Consider the following 22,127-nt stretch of genomic DNA (forward strand, 5'->3'; position numbering starts at 1 on the left):
CCTCTATCGCGCTTCTCTAAGGACACTTGGCGCCATCTAGTGCCACCGCTGCGAAGCCTGTATGTGGCCTCCAAAATGCATAGCGCACCGGTGCGTGCAAATGCTGAGAAACATGTCATGTGGCAACTGGGCTCCTTACTCGCGCTTCTTTCTGGATACGCCGCACCATCTAGTGGCACTGCCAAAAAGTCCCCACGTGGCCTCCGAGACGAGACGTGTGGAGCACCAGTGTTTGTGAACGCTGGTAATGGTTCCCTCGCTTGCCGCACACTCGGTGGCATGTACTCAGTGCCAACTTGGGGAGAGGTTAATTGAAGGGCGGCACATACCCAGTGTATTCATGGCGCAGCTCACTAAAGCGCTGGCATTAAACGTGTTCATTGAAAGCAGCACATACCCAGCTCGTTTGTGGTGTAACCTGCTAATGCGCCGGGTTGCTGCCTTAGAGGAACTGTTGTGACGTGGGTTCGATTTCGCTTAGCACTGGAGAAATTTAAGGGATCTTTTCCATCATTGCAGAGCAGCACACTCCCAGTGGCACATACCTATTTACCCAAGTTCGCATCAAAGTCGCTCATTGTACAGCGGCATAAACTTACTGGTACATACCCAGTTACCTAAATTGCCATCAAAGAGGTTCATTAAAGACAGTCGCGTCAAAGAACATCTTCGAACTGCTGTACCTACCCAGTTCCACATCAATAGTGACCCATGTCAGCGTGAAATTGGTTCGTTGAAGACCAAAATGTATGTACACATTGCCGCATGCTCAGTGATCCAAGTTGGTCCAATGGTTGATTTCGAACCCTGTTCTCTCAACAAAGCAGCCCAATGCGCTACCCATTCGGCAAGGGACTACCCAGTGGCCCAGGTAGGTGAGAAGATGGTTATATAAAAACATACATAGATACATAGTCCCTAGAAAGTGCGTGAAGTACTTTAAGAATGCTAATGCCTTACTATTGCTATTTCTGCTTGACTCAGTGACCAAATTAGCACATGGTCGTGCAGTTGGAGTCTGAAATTTTGGTCGTCCTTATACATTAAGTCCTTAGGGCTAGTAGCAATGCTGCAGAGCTATCCAAATAATCAAGCATGTCCAAATAATTGGTCGGTAACTGCATTTAAAATAAGTAAAACATTGTTTGTAATGGCAAGATATAAGACTGAAAGCAAACTAAAACGCACTGGCATATACCCAGTTGCCCCAGTGACACATACCCAGTGGCAAAGTCTAGTGCACATACCCATTTACCCCTGTGGCACATAATTTTTAACTACACTATCCCCAGGATCGGCCCATGAAAACGGCAAGACAGGCTCGCCAGCCAAAAAGTGGCTGGACATTCAGAACAATGCTTCCCATTAAAATGGTGGACAACTGTTTTTGCATGACAATATATAAACACAGCACTTAGAGGATAAAATGACTCCAGAGTGAAATTTTCCATCTTTGCTAGCAAAGCCTCCTCTCCTTTTCCTTTTAGATTTGTAAATTTCTGGTGTTATGCAAATCGCTCACCTATTCGAACTGTTCTCTTCGATAGACACTAATTACTGTTCGCTTAATTCCGCTTTGAACTAAAAATTTGAAATTCGTACAAGCCTATTTTTCACACAATACGTGAAATTTCTTGAATGTTTGTTGTGACCCTTTTGGATTCACAGTGACTTCTCCCTACATTTGGCAAAGGTTGAAGAGGGATGAAATGGCCCAACACTTACCCAAGGAACGTAACAGGCCCTTGCGTTTCTTGAGCATTTGGTCAAGTACTTCCCGTAAAGTGGCATCCGCACTGGGGATCTGAACTTTTGTGAAGCCATCCTTGGTGTGGCTACGAGGGAAACATGAGTCAAGAAGTTGTATTTACATGTATATGATCCATAGTAAATATCAAGAAATGTAAGGCTTTTAATGCTGACCATCAATGTAATAAACACTGACGATTTAATGAAATCCACACATGTCAATGCAATAAACTTTTTTTAATTAGCTGATCTCGCTTTCCTTTAGTAAGCATTATGAACAGAATCACACAAGAAACCTGACAAATAATTGCAGGATCAAAAGCACTGGCATGCAAGATAGAGACCATATCAAGAGCAATGTTTCTGCAAAGGTGGCACCTAGTACGTGTGGCCGCCATCACATTGCACCATGTGTGCACACGTACCATCAATATCGCAACCAACCGGTGCTAGACTGCCATCATTTTTCTTTTTCTTTTTTTGCATACTAGGCCAGAACATAGCTGCTTGAATTCTCTAGCTATGTAATAGCATACTTAGATTGTTATGATTCAGACATCTCGACAGCTGAGCATGCGAGTGTCGCAAGAAACCTTTCACAATCTCACTTATCGAAGTGACATTTCTATACCTCGCATTTCTTACAAACTTGTGATTTCGTGCACACTGTGATGCGCTCGCTCAACATACCTCGAGTTTTCTGTTAGACACCTTGAAAGTGGGTGAAGTCCACCTATAATGCTAAAGAAATGCATGACTGATGGTGGGATTGAACCTCTGTCTTCCAGCATAGTACGTTATGATCAGCCAGCGGGGGAAGTGACCTTCCAACCTCTCCTGCCCTACTGTGACGAATCGCTTTGTGAAGCTAACAATACGTCCCACAGGGCAGACCAGCGACGACATCATGGCGAGACATGATTTGAAGAACACGTGATTGATTGGATGTCACTTGGCCACTGACTATGACGCTGGGAGCAAGAAACTCCTGGAAAAGGGTGCTCTATGCCGCTTCCTCACAAACCCTAGTAACTGTCACGGTCATTTGACAAACGCCCCAGCTAACTGCTGGGTCATCCCAGGAACCAAGATGCGCCAGTTTGAGTCAAGCATGACAATCCCTGTCTACGAGACTCCCTTTCTTTCTTGTGTTCAATGAACAAAGGTGCCGGAGTGATTGTGCACACCCTCGCCCTCAAAGCGGATCCTTCGGCGACTTTGGATGCTCCGACTGGACGAAGGTGCGATGGCAAATTTCCCTGGCCTAGGGATCTAGGGAGGACAGAGGGGTTTTAAGCAGACTTTTTGGCTACTCAGGTGTGCTTCAATTCAGTCATGCTAGACTGTTGAGACATAATGTTTAGTCCTCATGTAGACATTGTAAACAAACCCAGTACTTGTGGTTCTCGATGAGAACCTGTTCCTCCCTTCAACAACATCCTCAACGTGGATGAGTTAGACAAGGGCATCGGCCAGCTACCCCTTCTCACATGCCTGACCCCAACGCTTACAAGCAGCCCAATGCACAGCAGCCCAATGAACTAGCCATTAGACCATGATTGCACACATGCTTGTGCCGGGCCAAAGTAGCTCTTTGAAATGTCTGGTGCATGCGTCGCATACCAGTTCTCGCATTCTTCCCTCGTGACAGCTAGTGCTTTGAGATGGCGTGTTAGACTGCACTGCCTTTGCGATTAGCCCAAGCTTTTACGCCAGACAATGATACCTCCAAAGTGGGTGAAGTCTGCCTATAATGCTATCACATTTAGAGGTGTAGTGAATTGTGGGGCCAAAATCACTGTAATGTCATCTATGTATTTGTTTACGATGACGCGGTACAACGGCACTGAGGCAATGCCCATTTCCCGTCATCACTGATGCTTTCGTTAGTTCACTTACGGTTGAAATTTTCCTGTTCCAGCTGACCAATGGTGCATTTAGGTGTACATAGAGCTTCATTCATACATTTTGGAAATAAATGCAAGAAAAATGCATTAAGCAGGAAAACGTACACACCGAAGTCAAGTCACTAATAAAAATTTGCAGTTTCGCCTGAATGGCGAAGCATTGATTGCGATGGCAAATTATTAGACAGCTATATGCAGTAAGGTTAGCGCATTTATTAGCTGCATAAACTGCTGTAAATATTCACTTACAAGCTAAATTAACAAGCATGGTGTCACGTGCGCACAGGCAAACATCAAAACATCTCACTCGATGACAGCGGACACTCGCTGTCTGAACGCTGGTTTAATGAAGAGCGGCAGCAGTGATGAGTGAATTTCCCATCTCACTGCCTCTCAGTTTAACATGAACCAGGTGCACAAGAACACAGTGCACACGAAGCCATCGGCTATCTCAGGTTGGCTAGCCTTTGACCCCATTGCAGATTGCCTCCAAGAGCTGCCGCTCTCACCCACTGGTGCCAGAGTAGACGAGGAGATGCGTCACTTGACTCACTTACGAACACAAAGTTTCGTGAATCTGGCTCTAGGTCTTCTCTAGGAACCTGTGAAGTAGATTTTACTACTGAAACATGGGAACCTTCACTGAACAAAATTCGTTGTTTAATGAAAGTTTTCGCTGAAAAAACTGAAATTGTTAAATCGTGGTTTGACTGTACACAAACAGTGCTTCAGTGGCAATGCATTATACGGTGCTGTGAAGCTGCACCCAATGCAACATTTTGCGTGTACATGTGCTCAGCCTCAACATGAAGTCGCAAAAGGAGGTTGTTTCTGGACGGCCTTATTGGTCTGGTTTTATAACGCTTTGAACCTGGGGCATGTCATTCACTGTACAAATTATAGCTAAATTTTATTTGGGGGTGGGGGGGTAGGGGGGGGTGGTCTTTTCTGAGTGCTGTAACTGGGTGTACAACTTACTGGCAGTGGTGGGATTTATATGTGAAAATACAGCTGATAAATTCAACACCGCATCTCCATTGCTCGACCTGACCGAATAGCTGCTGTGATATCAACAGATTTATCCCCATGCTAAAAATTAAACTAAATTAAATTAAATTCTGGGGTTTTACGTGCCAAAACCATGATACGATTACAAGGCACGCTGTAGTAGAGTACTCTGCATTAATATTTCACCACCTAGGGTTCTTTAGTGTGCACCTAAATCGAAGTACACAAGTGTTCTTGTATTTCGCCCCCAACGAAATGCAGCCGCTGCAGTTAGGATCGAGACCCGCGACCTCAAGCTCAGCAGTGCAAGCTATAGCCACTAAGCTAAACTGGTGGGTTTTTCACCATGCTGCCCTTACATGACCACTAGAGGTAGGTGCATGCATAGTGTGCTCTGGCTCTGAAGACCACAGAGGCTTGCACAAAGATCAGTGCTCCCGTATTACATGTCTTACAGTTAATCCACTAACATAATAGCATCATCAGGCAAGATGTGGTTAGTAGACTTACTTGCATCAAATTAACCATCCAGTGCTTTCAGAGCTCAAACAGTCAAACCTAGAATATTAGATACACAACTAAGGCAGCTGTTATTGCTAAGATATTGCCTAGGTGTGGTTGCATGATTATAAAAAAACTGCCATGTTAGCGCTGGTGATGTTACTAACAGCAAAGTTTAAACGACCAATTGGATTAGTTTTCTGCATAAAAGATTAATTTCCAAGAGGAAACTTTTGCTAGATTCGAAATCTAATTTCCCTATATAAACACATGTGAAACACAGAAATGTTCTCCTTGGCATGATTTATTTATTTACTTATTTATTTTTGCATTCACACGGAGAACTTATATTTACCTGCTTCTTAAAGCAGAATTTTTATTTAGAACATGACATGTTGAATTAAAATCAAGGGTGTGCAAATATTTGAAATTTAAAATATGAATCGAATAGACTGTGCTATATGTTCTTGGAATTCACTACGTGAAGTTATTCAATATTCATTTCAGTTCTAATATCAAGGAGAGTATACCTATTGGAACCTGCAAGAAGAGATGCGTGAATGATACATGTATATATGTTATCTTTTGCAGGCGAGCCGCCGCATTTGCCTGTTATCCTGTCTACGCACTGTAAATGTTCAAACATAAGAGAACCCATGACAGAGCTGCAGCTCCTTTAAGAATGGAAAGAAAAAAAAAAACAAAGTTTGTTCAACTGCTACATACATCCGTGAAAGACCATCATGTTTGGGGTGCCGGCATTTTTAGGCACAAGTTTCCTGTAATATCCGGGATTCGCAAAGCCACAGGCATACGCTTCTTATAAGATTGCTGTCTCGCACCCAGGAGAGTTCCGGTAGAAAGTACGTTCAATACAATCGAAAATGCCTTTCCTCCAAAAATCCAACAATTGCACTGTTGGCAGTTCAAGGAAGCAAAACGAGATTGCATGATGGGTTTGCAGAATTGTGTGCACTGGCCATGTTCTAAACAATGCTCAACTAGTGCATGCTTGTGTACGTTTCAAAGAAACAAGTCACAAGAGCACATACGCATACTCCGTACACTCGTCTGATAGCGCTGCCCACACTGGGACGACCCTTTCAGGAAAAGCGCCGGCAGCGGGGAGTGAATGCTTCGTCCGCATCTCCCTCCAACGGGTTACAGAAACTCGAGATTACGCAACCTCCAATACTAAACGTGCGTGCTGGAAGACAGCTTACATGGTCCCAAGCCGTCCTGCCACGCCCACTCTTTGCGCACGTGGCAGATTACCTCTCAAGCAGGATGCGTGGCTGCGCGCTCAGCTGCTTTTACAGCGTTGCACAGCCACGGCTCAGATGTGCACCAGAAATCCAGACGTGCGCCAACTTACCTCCAATCCGCCCCCTCCAGCGCGCATGACTGCGTTACCGCAAGCTCGCTCCCCTCCTCCTCTTTCCCTTTGCTCGGGTGGGAAGGCGGCCCTCGTGAAGCTACCATCTTTCTTGTCTCACCCTCGTACACTTTCACTCGCACCTAAAGCACACAGTGCATGGGGCACGATAGGATCTTATCGCACTTGGACTTTATACGGAACACGATGCGGCTCCACTTAGGCTGCCACTCTTGTTGCTCTGCGGTGCAGAATTTGAGAGCTGCATTTGCAAGCAGCCGCTTGTAATTAAATTATCTGACCATCTGCATAGGCGGAAGTTTCTGTTTATTGTCTCAGCATTCCTTGGCGGTGGCAATGAAATTTCGTTATATTGAAATCGCATACAAACACACTTCATTATATTGATGTTCTACGTACACGGTGTTGTATGGGCAAGATGTTATGAAAAGTTAAATACTTCGTTATATTAAAGTTCGTTATATCGAGGAGTAACTGTACAATGAAATTTCGATATAATGAAGCAAATTGCCGATTTTACCTACTTCGTTATATCGAGGTCTAGATCTACTTTATTAACGAGGATTTACATTTAGACAGCACAAAACCAGAAACAAACTTGACACAGCAAATAATGACAACGAAAAAATTGTTTTTGAAGTCACAGTGACTTTGCTGTTGCCCACTTTATCTGCTTCAGGAACTTGTCTGTACAAACTTGTAAGAAGCAAGTAACCCACTTCTGTATTTTCACCATAAAACTTTTAACCAAAGGTTCCGAGACGGACTAGCGAACCTTTTCCGTGAGTGGTATATTTTGTAAAACTTCAACATTCGTAAAATCGTCAATCATATCCAAATTTGTTAACTTTATGAAAAATTCGGGAGAGTTCGTAAGTATGGAAATGTAACGGGAACCTAAAACACATGACTGCTTGGAAACAAAATGGGACCGGCATTTCACAGCATGTGAGCCAAGGAAACATAACAAACAGGAACGTGTAACTCGGGTTTTACTGTATAATTGTATCGTGCACTAATGAAAATAAATCCAGTTGTTTTTAAAAGTACAGAGCTTATATGTGTTGCTTTCTTGTCTAACTGGTATATCTTTCTCGCACTGTGAGATGTTCACTATGGGTTAAGTAAGCACACAGTTGATTAGCTTTAGCCATGTGATGTACAGCTTAAGACCATTTATAAACTAACCACTTATAGTGAAAAACTGCCTATAACGAGCTCTTTTCCAGCTCGCGTTTACCCTCCCAAAGAGTTCGATGTAGTATATGCATACCACATATACTGCAGCAGCGCGAGACGAGAAACCGGTTACGGTCGAACCCGGGTATATCGAACCCACGTATAACGAATTATTTTGCAGAATGAACAGCTGGAAAATCTCCTTGAAAATTTGTGTATAATATTTTATTTTATATGTCGAATGACCTATAATCGAACTTTTTTTGCGATGCCCTTCAGATTCGATATATCCGGATTCAACTGTATAGTGCGGCTGCTGGAAAATCTCACAGAGAAGCGAGACAGTGAGTGCACTTCTTAACGAGGTACACCGACCAAGAGAAGAGAATAGTCAAGGGAAATGCAGAGGAGGAGGAGGAGATGCAAAGAAAATGAACAAGGTACAGGGAAAGAAAGAAAGAAGGAAGAAAAAGGCTGGTCACTGTTCTACATTAGTTCTGTGGAGTTGGTGACAGTGCCAAGGAGAATTCTGAATAATCAAGCCAGTATGAAAAATTACTCACTTTCTTTGATTCAGTTTTTTTTTTTTTGCGTTGCTTTGTCTGCTTCATGCGAAGACTAAAGGTCCACGAAAACTAGGTCGCATTCAGGTCGCATGCTTCAATTTTTGTATACGTGTGGATGCTTGGTCTACATGTTTTGCACATTTGCAGCCTTTGAAAAATGTGTTTTTGGTCATAGAGTGGGGTACCACTTACTAGAGCAGGTATTCGAGACTCCGGCGACTTACGTTACGAGTGGTCTATGCTGTACTATCATGTTCAGTATGAGCTGCAACACGCGAGCTGTGGCCGGAGCGTTCTCCAAAGAAAGTGGAGACGGTTTTGCAATTCCAGCAATGCGTGTACCCCCGTGTTTCCACGGTCTACTTTCTTTTAGGAGTAACAATAGACTGGCCTGTCAGGCAGCTGTCACTCTATTGAAGAAATAAAAGGGAGCGAGGAAAAGAAAAATGAGAATAGTTATGAAGCTGGGGCAGCGGTGTGCCATGATGAAGCATCTGCACTAAAGGCTAAGGGCATCTGCAGTGCTCTGAGAGCCAGTGTATTATCGCTACAATTAACGCGGGCAACCGAAAGCACTGTGGTATATGCATTGTTCGAATGGCACAACCCTCTTCAACTTATTTTTGAGAGCACCACTCGCTCAACTGGGAGAGCGCTTGAGCCACAGCTTGCGCGTTGCAGCTCATATTGAAGGCAATAGTACACACTCAGGTGATGATACAAAGGCTCATGAGCTTAAAGTTTGGTGGCTGTACCACGGTGCTGGCAAGGCAACTCACAAGGTGAGCAGGGGTCCAGCGGGAAAATCTTCTCTCTCCACCTCCGCCAAGGCCAGGTATGGGAACTCAAACTTTGTCACAGGTTCTCTGGGGTCCAGTGCAGGGAAGTCTTCGTCGATTTCCCCACTTTCTTCTGCAATCCTCAAGCAGTACTGAGACACGCTTGGCCTGCATGGGTGCATACATGCGGAGAGCACACTAAATGTCAGAGAACCAGAGAGACGTCAGCATCAAGCTAAGCCGCACAATGTCAATCTAGCGCTAGTCAGATTAAATTTTCTCTGCCTTCCTATATTTTTGGACAAGTCACAAACACACCTGGTTCAGGCATGGCTGATTAGAGGGACACTAAAGATGATTTTATGTGCCTGAGTGAATGAATGACACTGTTTAAAGTACCAAAACAACACAGGGGCTATGAGAGATCCTGTAGTGGAGAGATCCAGCTTAACATTTACAACACTTGGTTCTTTAACTGTACCCAAAGCTAAGCGGACAAGCGTTTCTGCATTGCACTCCTATTGGAAAGTGGCCACTGTTATGATGAATTGAAACCATGACCTCATGGTTTTATGACTTCTATTTTACAATGCATGATTACCACATGAAATGATTTACAACAAAACACTGTTGCCACATCAGCCAATAATGTGTTTTTTCTCTAGTTTGACGATCGTCTTATTTGCTTTGTTTAATTAGTTTTGTAGTTTGATGCTTGTTTCATGATGCGTAGCAATTACCTGCATTTCTTTATTTCTGTAAAATGTTTTCACCCCGTCACACCCACTATGCAATGTTGTACTGGTGCTTAGGATACAGCGGTAAATATATACACGGTGTCCCAGCTAACTTGGACCAAGATTTTGAAAGAACCTATGCGTTCTTCAGAACAGAAATCACGTGGATGTTGTTAGCGTTTACCTAAACTTACAGTATAGTTTTCTTGGTCGTCTTTTTTTTAGTAATTAGCCAAGATAAATTAATTAACTTTTAAAATTTAGCTTGAAATGTTCAGGCGTCAATAGGAAAGTTGTGGAGCTCCACAAATATTGCCCAACCCAGGCACTTCCAACGAGATAGACTTAGCGTGGCCGTTTTTATTTGGGAAAAACGAAAGCCCGCAGAGTTTAAAAAATACCATGCGACACCGCGCTCTGTGCGCCCGAATGAACCACGATTACAGCACTCTCAACTGTGCTTTGTAAAAAACATCGCTCTTCGAATTGTGCTTGGTTCCGAGATAAGCGCCAATGGGTTCGGGCGGCAGTTGAAATACGGGCTCCCGTTCCTGCGGCAATAATTGCACTCTCACACTAGCAGAATGCACGCGGAGGAAAAATGGCAAGCTCATGAGTTCAAATTTGGGAGCAAGATCCCAACAAGCAAACAGGCATTATAATAAGCTTGATAACGTCGTGTGAATTACGCTGGTTGTCACAAAAGGAGGAATTGTAAACTGACATGGAAGGTTGCTTTTTAGCTTCCTGTCCATTCCTTGTTGGCAGAGAATTTGTAATTTCATATTACTTACGTGCCTCTTCCACGTCGTACAAAAGTTTCACACAGATGGCTCTTTTCATGGATAAGGTTGTAGAGATACATTCGCTGTGATGTGTGTCTAAAGAAAGTGTTCAAACAAGTCGCCCTCTACCATAATGCAGTATTGGCACCTTTTCAGCACGACCGATGTAGCTTTTTTGATGACGCAAAACGGTATCTGGCTGAAGGCCTCAGCAATCTCTGCCTTTAGCGCTTCTGGTATAGTTGTGTAGGCTTGCGGTGCACTCGGTCTTTCACATGTCCCCACAAGAAGAAGTCAAGAGATGTCAAGTCCGGTGACCTTGCAGGCCATGCTACTGGTCCATGCCGCCTGACCCACTGGTGTTTGAAGGCTTCGTCAAGCCAGGTTCGGGCAAGGCTACTGCTGTGAGCTGGTGCACCGTTGTGATACCAAGTTCGCTTTAAAAATGCAAGAGGAAGATAACAGCGAAAATCTTCGACTGGGCCTTCCAAGACGTCGTTCACATACCGCTGAGCAGTGAGCACGTGGTAAAAAAATATGGGGCCAATTATTCTTCCGTCAAAGATAGCACATCACACACTGAATGACCATTGGTACTGGTGTTTGGTCTGCGCCACCCAAAGCGGGTTCATATCGCTCCAGTAATGCACATTATGGATGCTGACTTGAGAATTTCTGGAGAAGGTTGCCTCATCTGTCCAGAGCACTTTGTCAACAAAATCCGGTATTTCGTCACTGTTCACAAGGATCCAATTTGAGAAATCAAGCCGCCATCGAAAGTCTCTTTCTTGCAGCTTTTGATGCAGTTGGAGGTGATACGGATGCATTTCAGCCTTCCTAAGAACTTTTGACACTGAGGACTTCGAAATGCCAACCTCACCACTCACGTCACGCATGCAGGAATGAGGGTTTGCAGTCATGAAAGCCAAAATGTCTCCTTCAGCCTCTTCACTGATGGTTCCCTTTCTGTGCCGCGTCTTCTTGAAGCTACCTGTTTCTTTCAGCGTCAAGTAACTCCTTATAATTGTGTTCGTGCTAGGTCTTCCCTCATATTGCCAATTTTGGTACACCTTGGCAACTTTCCTCTTGTTGCCCCGTGCTGTTCCCAAGGCTAGGACCATGTTCGCCTTCTGCTCGCTTGAGTACGGCATGCCTTAGGCACTGCAAACGAATTCTTCGAAACGGTTGCGCGGCACGACAGTAACAGACAGTCGAGCTCACATGCATCTAGCCACTGGCACAGCTTGGAAGAAAAGTGGCGTTGTAATAAATGATGCTCTCTCTCGCAAAGGTTCCAGATGTACGATGCATGTTCTGAGTGTATTTTTTCTATTCCGCATCGACTTGAACGCTGGAAAAAAAATTGCTCTTCTCGTCATATCGGAATAAACAGCTGATGACGGCGCGTTCTTCGGTGACAGACGTGAGCGGCTGCTGACGAAGCGCTTTTTCGGAGCGCCGTCGCCAGTCGCTGCCAGTAATGTCAGAGCCGAGCAAAGTTTGACGCCCTTTCTCGTAAGTGAAGGGAAGGCGCGGTGCTGGCGATGTTTTTACAAATCACTTATGAGAGCGCTGTAATTGCGGCGCATTCGGGCGCATAGAGCGCGCTGTCACGTGCAATTTTTAAACTCAGAGGGCTTACGTGTTTCCCGAATAAAAACGGCCATGCTAAGTCTATCTCGTTGGAAGTACCTGGGTTGGGCAATATTTGTGAAGCTCCACAACTTTCCTATTGACGCCTGAACGTTTCAAGTTATATTTAAAAGGTAATTAATTTATCTCACCTAATTACTCAAAGAAAGACTAGCAAAATAATGGTACTGTAAGTTTAGATAAACGTTAACAACATCCATGCGATTTCTGTTCTGAAGAACGCATAGCTTTTTTCTAAATCTTGGGCCAAGTTAGCTGGGACACCCTGCATGTATGTGTGTGTGTGTGTGTGTGTGTGTGTGTGTGTGTGTGTGTGTGTGTGTGTGTGTGTGTGTGTGTGTGTGTGTGTGTGTGTGTGTGTGTGTGTGTGTGTGTGTGTATATACACACATATATATATAACATTAAGAGAGGCCTGCTGCCACCTTCAGGATAATGCAGGATGGTTTCACAAACAAATTTCACAATGACTTAAGCACTTTGCAGTGTCTGTGGCTTGTACTTCTGCAGAGATCTTCGAAATGTGACAGTGGTACTTCTTGTTCATCAATCTGTGCAGCTTCGACACTTGGTACACATGTGATCATGGATGTGGCAGCCTCGCATGGACAGCTCACTGAAGAAGCATAAAGCAGATTTACAACCTCACAAACTCAAAGATGTCTTTGCCACCAATGACCACTGTTGTTAAGCAACAAACTCTGCTGACTGCTGGACAAAGGCAGCATGGGTACACAACACATACCCGACTCTCCAGCTCTTGATTTTCGTGATAAATAATCTTTTTTTCTAATGTGTTCAGGTATATGAAACAGCTACAGTGTCTCCAGCTCATGTGTACAGTACTGCTAACATAATTTGAGTCAAAGTGGCTTTGAAAACATTGCTGATTTGCACAAGACTGTTGGCATGGGATGATATGTTTGTGGCATACACCTGGCAGTGTTTGTGGCATACGGCCGAAGTGAAAGAGGGACTATGGACCACAGTACTGGCACGAAAACTGGTTATCGTCGTACCCTAGAAGCACTGTCTGAAATTTGGAGGCCCACAGCAGCGTTCTAAGGCTGAAGCATACGCTGCAGGTATCAATTTTAGGTGGCATGCAAAAACAGTGACTTTTCTTACCCCCGTCAGCATAGTAAGCAAGAGATTTTCCCTGCAAGTGTATGCATAGAAATGGCATGACATGAAAGATATAAGAATGCAGGTAAGGGCATGACCAATATGACAGGAAGCACTGAATCTGTTTGTAAACAACAATTACTTGTGATCTGTGGATTCGAACCTGACATGGTAATATGCAATAAGTAGCATTCCTGTTAAACATTCATCTAATTAAACACTTATACGGGATGTGTCAGTGTGTCACTACTACGGCCTCTTGAAAACAATTTGCATATTCCCTTTCAGATTTATGAAGGGAGTACTTTCAAGGAATATGGAAGCTAGACGGGCTACTGCAATAAAGAGGAACTCACTTAGTGGACCAGCACAAGTGGGGGAAAAGAGAGGTATACCTGAGCTTCGGTGAACGCCCCTCGTTGGTGTAGTGCCAACAAACGAGGCCTATGAGGTCCTGGATTCGGGCACCAGGCAGCGCCGACACCACTATGGGAAAGCCCCGCTCTTCTGGAGGCAGCATGCTCATGAAGATGTTGATCCGACGGTGCGCTGGCTCGCTCACCTGGAAAACAAATAATAATCATCATCACATCATCATCATCATCAGCAGCAGCAGCAGCAACCTATTTATGTCCACTGCAGAACAAAGGACTCTCCCAAGCAATCTCCAATTACCCATCTTGCACCAGCTGACCCCATTTTATGCCTGTAAATTTAATAAGTGTATCGCAACACTTAATGCTCTGCCATTGTAGACTACGCTTCCATTCTTTTGGCACACAATCTATAGCTTTAATAAACTACTGGCTATCTGCCCCATGGATTACATGGCCTGCGCAGCTCCATTTCTTCCTCCTAATGTCAATTGAAATATTGGCTACTCCCATTTGCTTTCTAATTCCCACACTGTCACTTAAGGTTATGCCTAGCATTTTTTGTTCCATCGCTATTTGTCTGGTCCTTAACTTCTTCTCAAGTTTTTTTTTGTTAACCTGCAAGTTTCTGCAACAAATGTGTGTGCATGTGTGCACAATTCTGCTTATGCTGCAACAACGCCCTGCACAACTTGTACAATCCCCTTCCCAGGTGGCAGCACTCGTCTCCCAGACATTGCAGATGCTCTTCTACAAGGCCTTTTTCAGACATTTGTGTTTCTTCATTCCACCTTAAAATTACACATGTGTTTCAGTTATGTCCACAATTACGTGCAAACATTTAAGCTTTGCGTTTGCAGAATTACATAAAAATTGAAGCATATTACTCGTAAAGACATTTCAAATCCATGCTTGCAGTTTCTCCAGAGTCTGCCACCTGATTTGATGAACTCGTTCATTTGCTCAAGCCCACCGAATGAAACCAAATAGCATTAAATGAACATCAAGATGGTTTGCACCAAAAGGTCACCCAAAGCTTATTATACTGCAGATCACTTTTGCACTATTGAGTCTAGCTAAATTGGAGTTGTCAAATCTTGTTGTCCTCTTCCTGAAAATATCTTGGTTTCTTTCATCTGCAACACAGTTTGTCCCATACAAATAAGTCTATCATTTCTCAGGTTATAAGAACATTAAAATAGGCATAGACTTTCTGGACATTCATTATGTGCTGCTGCAGCCATATTCCGAGATTCTTTCATGTGTGCCTGACCCTGTTGTATGTTACACAGGAACCAGTGGGAAGCGCTATCTTGACCCATACTCTGGCCCTCTTCAAACTCTCACTCTGCCCATGGCCCACTTTTGCTCATATCTCAGGAGCACTTCCTCACATATTATCCACACCTCTGTCAATCTTTCATCCCTCCACTTCCCCCCACAGAGCAATTGAAGTCACGCTTGAAGCGCAAATGACGGCAAGCCGGTTATTATTAGTTTTCGGCGCACGTGCGCTCACCTTGCCGTCGAAGCGCGTGTACTCGTTGAACGGGTTATTGGGCGCCACAGGAAACTGCTCCAGCTGTCGCGCCAGCGCCGAACTTCTCTGCGTAGCCTCGCTGTCTGCGGGAGAAGACCACTTGCCGGAACGGCGGGCGGCCGCGCCAGCGTCCTTGCGGGGGAAGTACGCGTCCACTTCCGAAGCTGCAGTGGCGGAAGGCGGGAGTATTTCCTCATCAGAGTCGGCAGTCGAGGGCACAACATAAACTGCCCCAAGCGCGCCTAACACCCCAATGTACCGGGCTGGGGTAGGTAAGCTGGCCAACGTCAACTGCCCGCGATGATGTCACCATACAAATGTTTTACCGCAGGATTGGTTTTTAAAGCGTCAGCATTAGAATGGTCATGCGATAGAAAACCCGTCTGTCGGCTTGTGTACGGCAAGAGAGGGGAGAGGAGTGGAGAGGAGTCCAACGTAAGTGAAAGGGTAGGAGGCAGCTGACGGAGGCGGCGAGCGCATCAGCGCACCGGAATGCGGCCGTTGGCGCTTGGCCGTCAGGAGATGTACTTCCCAAGCAAGTCCGGACACGTGCCGCGTGTTCCGATAGCAGCATTGGTGGCTGCGTTCGTATTCTGTGTACTGTACAATTAAGAGTAACGAGGGACACTGCGCCTTCTACGTGGGTAAACTAGTGCTAACGTATTAATGTCACATGAATCTCATTGATCGCCCTCATTTCTTGTCGAAATCTCCCGCTGAATTCCGCTACACGAATGCCGTGGAAATGACATCGTCTTAACATGGCGGACCCTGGCCTGCCTAGGTCTGGCCGCTTCATGCCGAGCGGGTAAATGTTTCTAACCCGTGCCCCCTTCTCTGGAAGTAAATGGTGGTGTAAACTTTCGCTATGCTTTATCGTGGACTCTTGTAAGGGCCGCACTTTTTCCCCCCACAATTTTGACGAGTTGCGGCCCTTAGGGGACCGAACCTTCTAGTAGTGGCACGCGGAAGTTCGCAGCGCGCGAAAATTCGCCCATGGCGCGCGCGCGCGGCATCGGGGCACTGAACGCGATTGCTTCTCCGTTGGAAATACTGTTTCAAAATTTTCGGTTGCCATTTTGGAGGTGCGCTACACGGTATCTAATTTTGGCAGCACGGTCTGGGCGTTATCTCGGCGGTCTTATTGAGATCCATTCTCGGTATCGAGAGATGAAGGTCACACACAGTCAGCTCGCGATGTCACTGCAACGAAACGGTGGTGTCATATATATGTCATTGCTACGGCAAAAATCGCCCCGCAGTGACAGATGGCGCCACAGTTCCATTGCAAAGAAATCGACACCTTTTGAGCCATGTCGCCGAAGACGACACGCACTTGCCATTGCATTGGATTGGTGTTGCTTCAAGCAGCGTATGTCAGCATATGCGCTCCCCTCGCTCCGGCATCAATCCTTGGACGTGTTAAATCGGTTTTATAAATATTTCATGACTCCTTAATGCACCCTATATGCGTTAGCTTCTCGTGGCTAAACTTCACTTTATACTACAGTAACGTGTGTGACAAGCTTGTATGCATACGTCAGCAGCGATGGCTGCATCGACGGCAAAGAATTCAACGGAGCTCGCAGCTTCTGAGGTAATCTCCTTTGGTTCAGAAATCAAATAGTCCCAGCAATTTTTCTCAGTTCACCATCTTCAGAAACCGGCAGCTAGACGAACGCGCGTCCTTACGCTCCACAGCTAGGCCCTATTGCGACAGTTCTAACACGTGTAAAGACATCGCTTCGTCACACGAATCGCATTCGACCCGTGCCTTTTCAATCAATGTCCCCGGGGGCCAAGCCACGAATAAGGATTCTCGCAAAGGGGCCACGCGCTGCTGTCAGCAAACTGTTACTGATCCCAAGGGCACGTGAAGATTGCAAAGGGACGATGCGTGGAAACAAAGCGTGAAGCAGAAGCCAGACCAAACCATGCGCAAAGCCGATGTTTGGAAGTGTTACGCGGCGCATTGCGGCAGCTGTTCAAGGAGTTTGTACTAATTTCACGTAACACCCCCCCCCCCCCCCCCCGCCCCCTCACCTCCCATCTTTTTTCATCTCTCCCTTCTTAAACGGTGCAATATAATCAAGGCCTTAATCCAGGATTCCGATTTAATATTCGATTCCGATTTAATTGGCGCCATTCTTCTTTGGAGCGAGGGGGGGGGGGGGTCAGGAGAGGAAAACCCCCGGTGCTTCGAGCACCGGGGGTCGAGCGATTCAGTTTATTGATAACGTCGTTGGCAGAACAACTGCGCGCGTTGTGGCTGAAGCCTTGCTGCACACAAAGCGCGCAACTTAATTGTTGTGCTCGCAGTGGCTGGTTGTCTGTAAATGGGATGGTATTAACAATTTTTCAGGATGATATTTAAGGTAGGAGAGTGTTAGGTTTTTTAATGTATGTGTGTGCGGGGATTAGGTGCCTGCCTGTGTGTATGCATTTAAACCAGTGATTTAAAGAATACGTATCTGTCTGATTGCGGCGGCACGATTCTGACAGGCAGATGCTGCTCCCGAGACAACTAACGGACTAGCGAAGAGCAGATCTACAACTGCTCGACAATGAGATGCATATCATCCAGGAAGCTAACTTTAATGATCGGACTAATCACATGGCGTAGTTGGACCCACTTTCGCACCAACAACACAACTACGAGGCTCAACGTCTTCTCTCTCGCGCGGGCCAAGCACGCACACACTCTTTCCCTTTCCTCTCACTGACAACACAAGCACACTCCTTTCACATGAGAGGAAGCTGGGGACATCGACTGCTCTTATGGGGATAGTTCATTTGTGAAACTGTTTCCTCATCGCCAAGCGTGGACCATGCTCTGCTGAACTTTGCCTTCAACTTCGAGGTACGGATCTGTCCGGTATTACAACACGATCTCTTTGGCAGGGACGAGGAAGGAAACACCTTTTCCTCGTCTTATTTCTCAATCTCTGAAGTCTTTGGCACTACTGAATGAAGAGGTCAAGTCCGTAACGGCGTACCAACAAGCATGACTCCCACTGCCAACGCAGTAATTTGGCAGCCAAAGTAATGAATAGACTCGTACTGCGCCGGACCGTACTAAATACGTCGTTTTTCTCTCCCTCTATAGTACGCGAAGTTCTGGCACGGTAGCGAATAAGTAAATAAAAAGCAATTACACGCAATGAACTGAGCTTGGCTTTTCATACGCGGCATAGGACCCCTGCGGGAAAAGCAACAGCACGCGCACCGTATACACGCGACACAGGAGCCGCAGCGGCTGCTGGCACCTTATTTATCGCGGGCAACGAAGGCGCGAGCGGCACCCCTCCTCCTAGAGTCTCCGGCTCAGGGTGGCTGAAGCGCGTTCTCCGGTGGCCAACGCGGCACACGCGTAGCAGCAGTAGCGAACGCCAAAGAATCGCGCAGGCGGCCACAGAAAGAAGGCACCGATGAACCAAAAACGCAGCGGGACAGAAAAGCAGGGCGCTTGGACACCGTGCGAAAAAGGAATATAGAGGGGGGTGGGGAGGGGGGCTGAGCTCCCGTTTCTTTGGTACGGTCGCAGTGGCAAAACGCAGCGGGGGGACAGAAACGGGGGAGGGGGGGTACCGTGAGGGTGTCCAAATTGGCGCCATTTGTCAGCGCAACGCGAGACGCTCGTCGTCTCTCGTTTCCCGTCGCCGCCGTGGCTCGGCCGTAATTACCGGCGGCTCGGGTGCGTGCCGGCAGCCAGCTATCCGGCCGCCAGTCAATTAGCCTGCCAAGGATACACTAACGCCCGGCCGCAGCCAACCAGAGAGGGCCGGAGGAGCACCGCGGCCGCCTCCCCACCAACCTCATCTCCGCTTCGCGCGCAAGCGGCGCATCATAGCGACCGAGCGACGAAAGCAAGCGAGAAATGCTCGGCAAGCAGCAGAGGCGCACAAGCGCGGGAGAAAAAAAAGAAAAAAAAAAACGTCTCAACGCGCCCCCACTTTCCGCACGGGCGCACAATACAGTAAAACAGGGGCAGACGCGCGCACGAGGTGGAGGAGCAGACAAATATGGCCGCGGATGGGGACACGGCCCGGAGGAGCCCAGTTACGGATGACCCAGCCCTCCCTGCCCAGTGTGGCACCATCGAGAGGCGACATTAATTTAATTATGGGGTTTAACGTGCCAAAACCACTTTCTGATTATGAGGCACGCCGTAGTGGAGGACTCCGGAAATTTCGACCACCTGGGGATCTTTAACGTGCACCTAAATCTAAGTACACGGGTGTTTTCGCATTTCGCCACCATCGAAATGCGGCCGCCAGAGAGGCGACATTGGCAATCGTCCTGGAAAGTCGAGCGCCTCCAAAGCTTGCCATGGGACGAAAACGAAACGGTGTCACTCCACGACAGAAAGCCTACCCCGGAACGACGTGCCATAGTTACCCGATGACACACATACTGTGGCAAGCTGAGCCGGCCTCTGACGACGACTCGATTGACGGTTTTATTAGTGAAAACGCCATAACTTAACGCGAACGAGTCTCGAACTGAAGCGCAATGTGCGGGCCCTGCTCGCTTGTAAACAAGACTGTCGTATCTTGTTCGTTGCTGCCCACGTCTGATGCGCGCGCCGCGATATCAGCCGTAAAATGGGGTACGAAACGCAAGCTCTACCATTTTCATCCCAACACTGCGAAACAGCAAGGTTTATTCCTGGAGATGGTTCATGTTTGTTAGTTGAGTGTCCAAAGTGCAATTAGCCCAGAGTTAAAGAGAAAAAAACTTCGAGGCCGCTCAAGCTCCGCCTTTAAGAGGGAGACGCGACAGCATTCGAAGATCCCCCGATTGCTTCTCACGCTTCCTGGCAACTGTAGCTTACGTAAGCGTAACGTTTACCGGGAAACGCTGGCGGCGAACGCTATGCACGAAGGAGAGTTTTCTGGTAGAAACGCGGCCTCTTGCGTGGGCCGATACCGGAGGTTGTGCAATGTCGCGCAAAAAAAAATTATACAATTTTCAGGTTTCTGTAATTGTTTCGCACTTTTAATATTTAAGTCTGAAAAGACTATCATAAAAGACAGCGCTGTCGGTGTTTTGTTTCATGACATTTGTTTGAGGCTGTCTACACTAGGAGACGGGGAATAAAAATGACAAGAACAAAAGAAAGGGACGCCGCACACACTAGCGTGCACGGCCGTCAACAGAAGTCAACATATCAGTGTGTTGAAGCCACGCTCCCTCGCGCGCCGTGGATTCCTTTCATGGTTTCTGAAGCGATAGCTACTGCAGCGACGTTACTGCTGCATTCGCAGCGTCGGCATGAAGACCTTTGTCGCAGTGGATACCCTAAAATTATCGTCCCAATGTTGCCCTGAACACAAAACATTTGAACGGATAATTTAACTACGAAAAAAATTTTTTTTCTATTTATCCCGGTTTGGGTTGAGGGTGTAAGATAAAATTAGAAGACGGAAGAGAAGGGGCACGTCATGGTATGGAATCTGCGAGTCCTCTAAAAAGTGTTACTCGAAATGAATGCACTGCTAGGACACCCTGTTTATTTATTAGTATTACAAGGAGGCAAATGCACAACACTTACAGTAGAAGCCCAAAACACAAGCTCAAATGTGTGGCAAGAAGAAGAACAAAACTTTATTGGTAGAAAGAATTTCGTTGCCCCTAAAACGGGGTAACGCCGTGTCGGATACAACTCAAGTCTGCAGTGAAGCCCCGCCCACGCCCTCATAACCGCCAGCCACTGTTCCTCTGCGAGACTGCGAATAGTTCGTACTTAAATCTTTCCCTGTTACCTAAATAAGGTGGTAACCACAAACATACAATTGTAAACGCGTAATTTTATACGTTTTCCCTCGCCTATTATAATGGAATGGCGAAAGCCTAATTTTTTATTGAACGGAAATAAAACGCTTGATTCACTGCAACTATTTATTGTCAAGTTTCACTTTAGTCAGCAGTGAAGTTTCACGAGTAATATGGGGTAAGCAGTGAAATGGGGAACTGTACCGCGGACTTTTGAAGAGTGAAATGCTCAGACTCCATACACTTTGTACATGTCTGTTGCACACCTCATCGCTTCCGCCGATGAAAAGACATCAAGAACAGCAGACGCTCCGCAGGTATCTAGTACGACGCCATTTTGAAATGGTCGCATGACGACGATTTCGTTTGCTTCTGTGATTGGCTGGCGGAGTAACAACGCCACGCTGCCCGTGTGCCTTGGTTGCCAACTGCTGTTTTTTAATGTTGCATCCTACTATGCACAACTTCACTTTCGTGTCGGCGCTACACGAGACCGCTGCATCGTGATCGAGCTGAAAGAAGGTGGCGACAGAAAAAAAAATAAGGATAAGGCGGGAGGTGGAGCTTTCCAGCGTAGGGTGCCTCGATGCGCGCGCATCGAGGCCCGCTGCTTTAAAGCAACCGCGAAAGCTACAGCAACGGACAAAGAAAGGAACACGTACAATGATTCTACGGAGGTTAAGACACTTGCCTCTAAAACGAGCTAGGCGCGTGCTGTGGACTGTGCTGGCGACAGCCTTAACACGCGGTACGAAACCGGCTGGATGTGAAGCTACTTTTACGAGTTGCCTTGTCTCCTCTCGCGCTGCTCGTAGCCTTGGTTATTAACCAAGTTACACCAGAATTTTCTTTAAAGCGAAGACTTCCGTGCTGATGAAATGAACTGTATGTTTTGCAACCCCGGAAGAAGCCGCCAGTATTTTTGGGCCCTTAATATAGTCGAGTAACTAGTACTGAATAATTAATAAATTTTTTATTCGTTAACTCCACACCCGCCGTGGTTGCTTACTATGGTGTTGCGTTGCTAAGAACGAGGTCGCGGGATCAAATACCA

At 46.3% G+C, this 22,127-nt stretch overlaps 1 protein-coding gene across 2 annotated transcripts in view; it reads right to left on the reverse strand.

Annotated features, from left to right (window-relative positions):
* Positions 1 to 22,127, reverse strand: part of Sin1 (SAPK-interacting protein 1) — a 129,021-nt gene that overhangs the window by 36,043 nt on the left and 70,851 nt on the right. For both annotated transcript variants that reach the window (XM_050196284.3, XM_050196285.3), the window contains exons 6-9: positions 15,278 to 15,462; positions 13,780 to 13,946; positions 9,086 to 9,253; positions 1,726 to 1,835 (exon numbers count right to left, since the gene is read on the reverse strand). In XM_050196284.3, coding sequence (XP_050052241.1) covers positions 1,726 to 1,835; positions 9,086 to 9,253; positions 13,780 to 13,946; positions 15,278 to 15,462 — 630 coding nt within the window. The remainder of the gene's footprint in view (positions 1 to 1,725; positions 1,836 to 9,085; positions 9,254 to 13,779; positions 13,947 to 15,277; positions 15,463 to 22,127) is intronic.

This window comes from Dermacentor andersoni, chromosome 1 (genome assembly GCF_023375885.2).
Source record: "Dermacentor andersoni chromosome 1, qqDerAnde1_hic_scaffold, whole genome shotgun sequence".
In the NCBI taxonomy this organism is placed as follows: Eukaryota; Metazoa; Arthropoda; class Arachnida; order Ixodida; family Ixodidae; genus Dermacentor; species Dermacentor andersoni.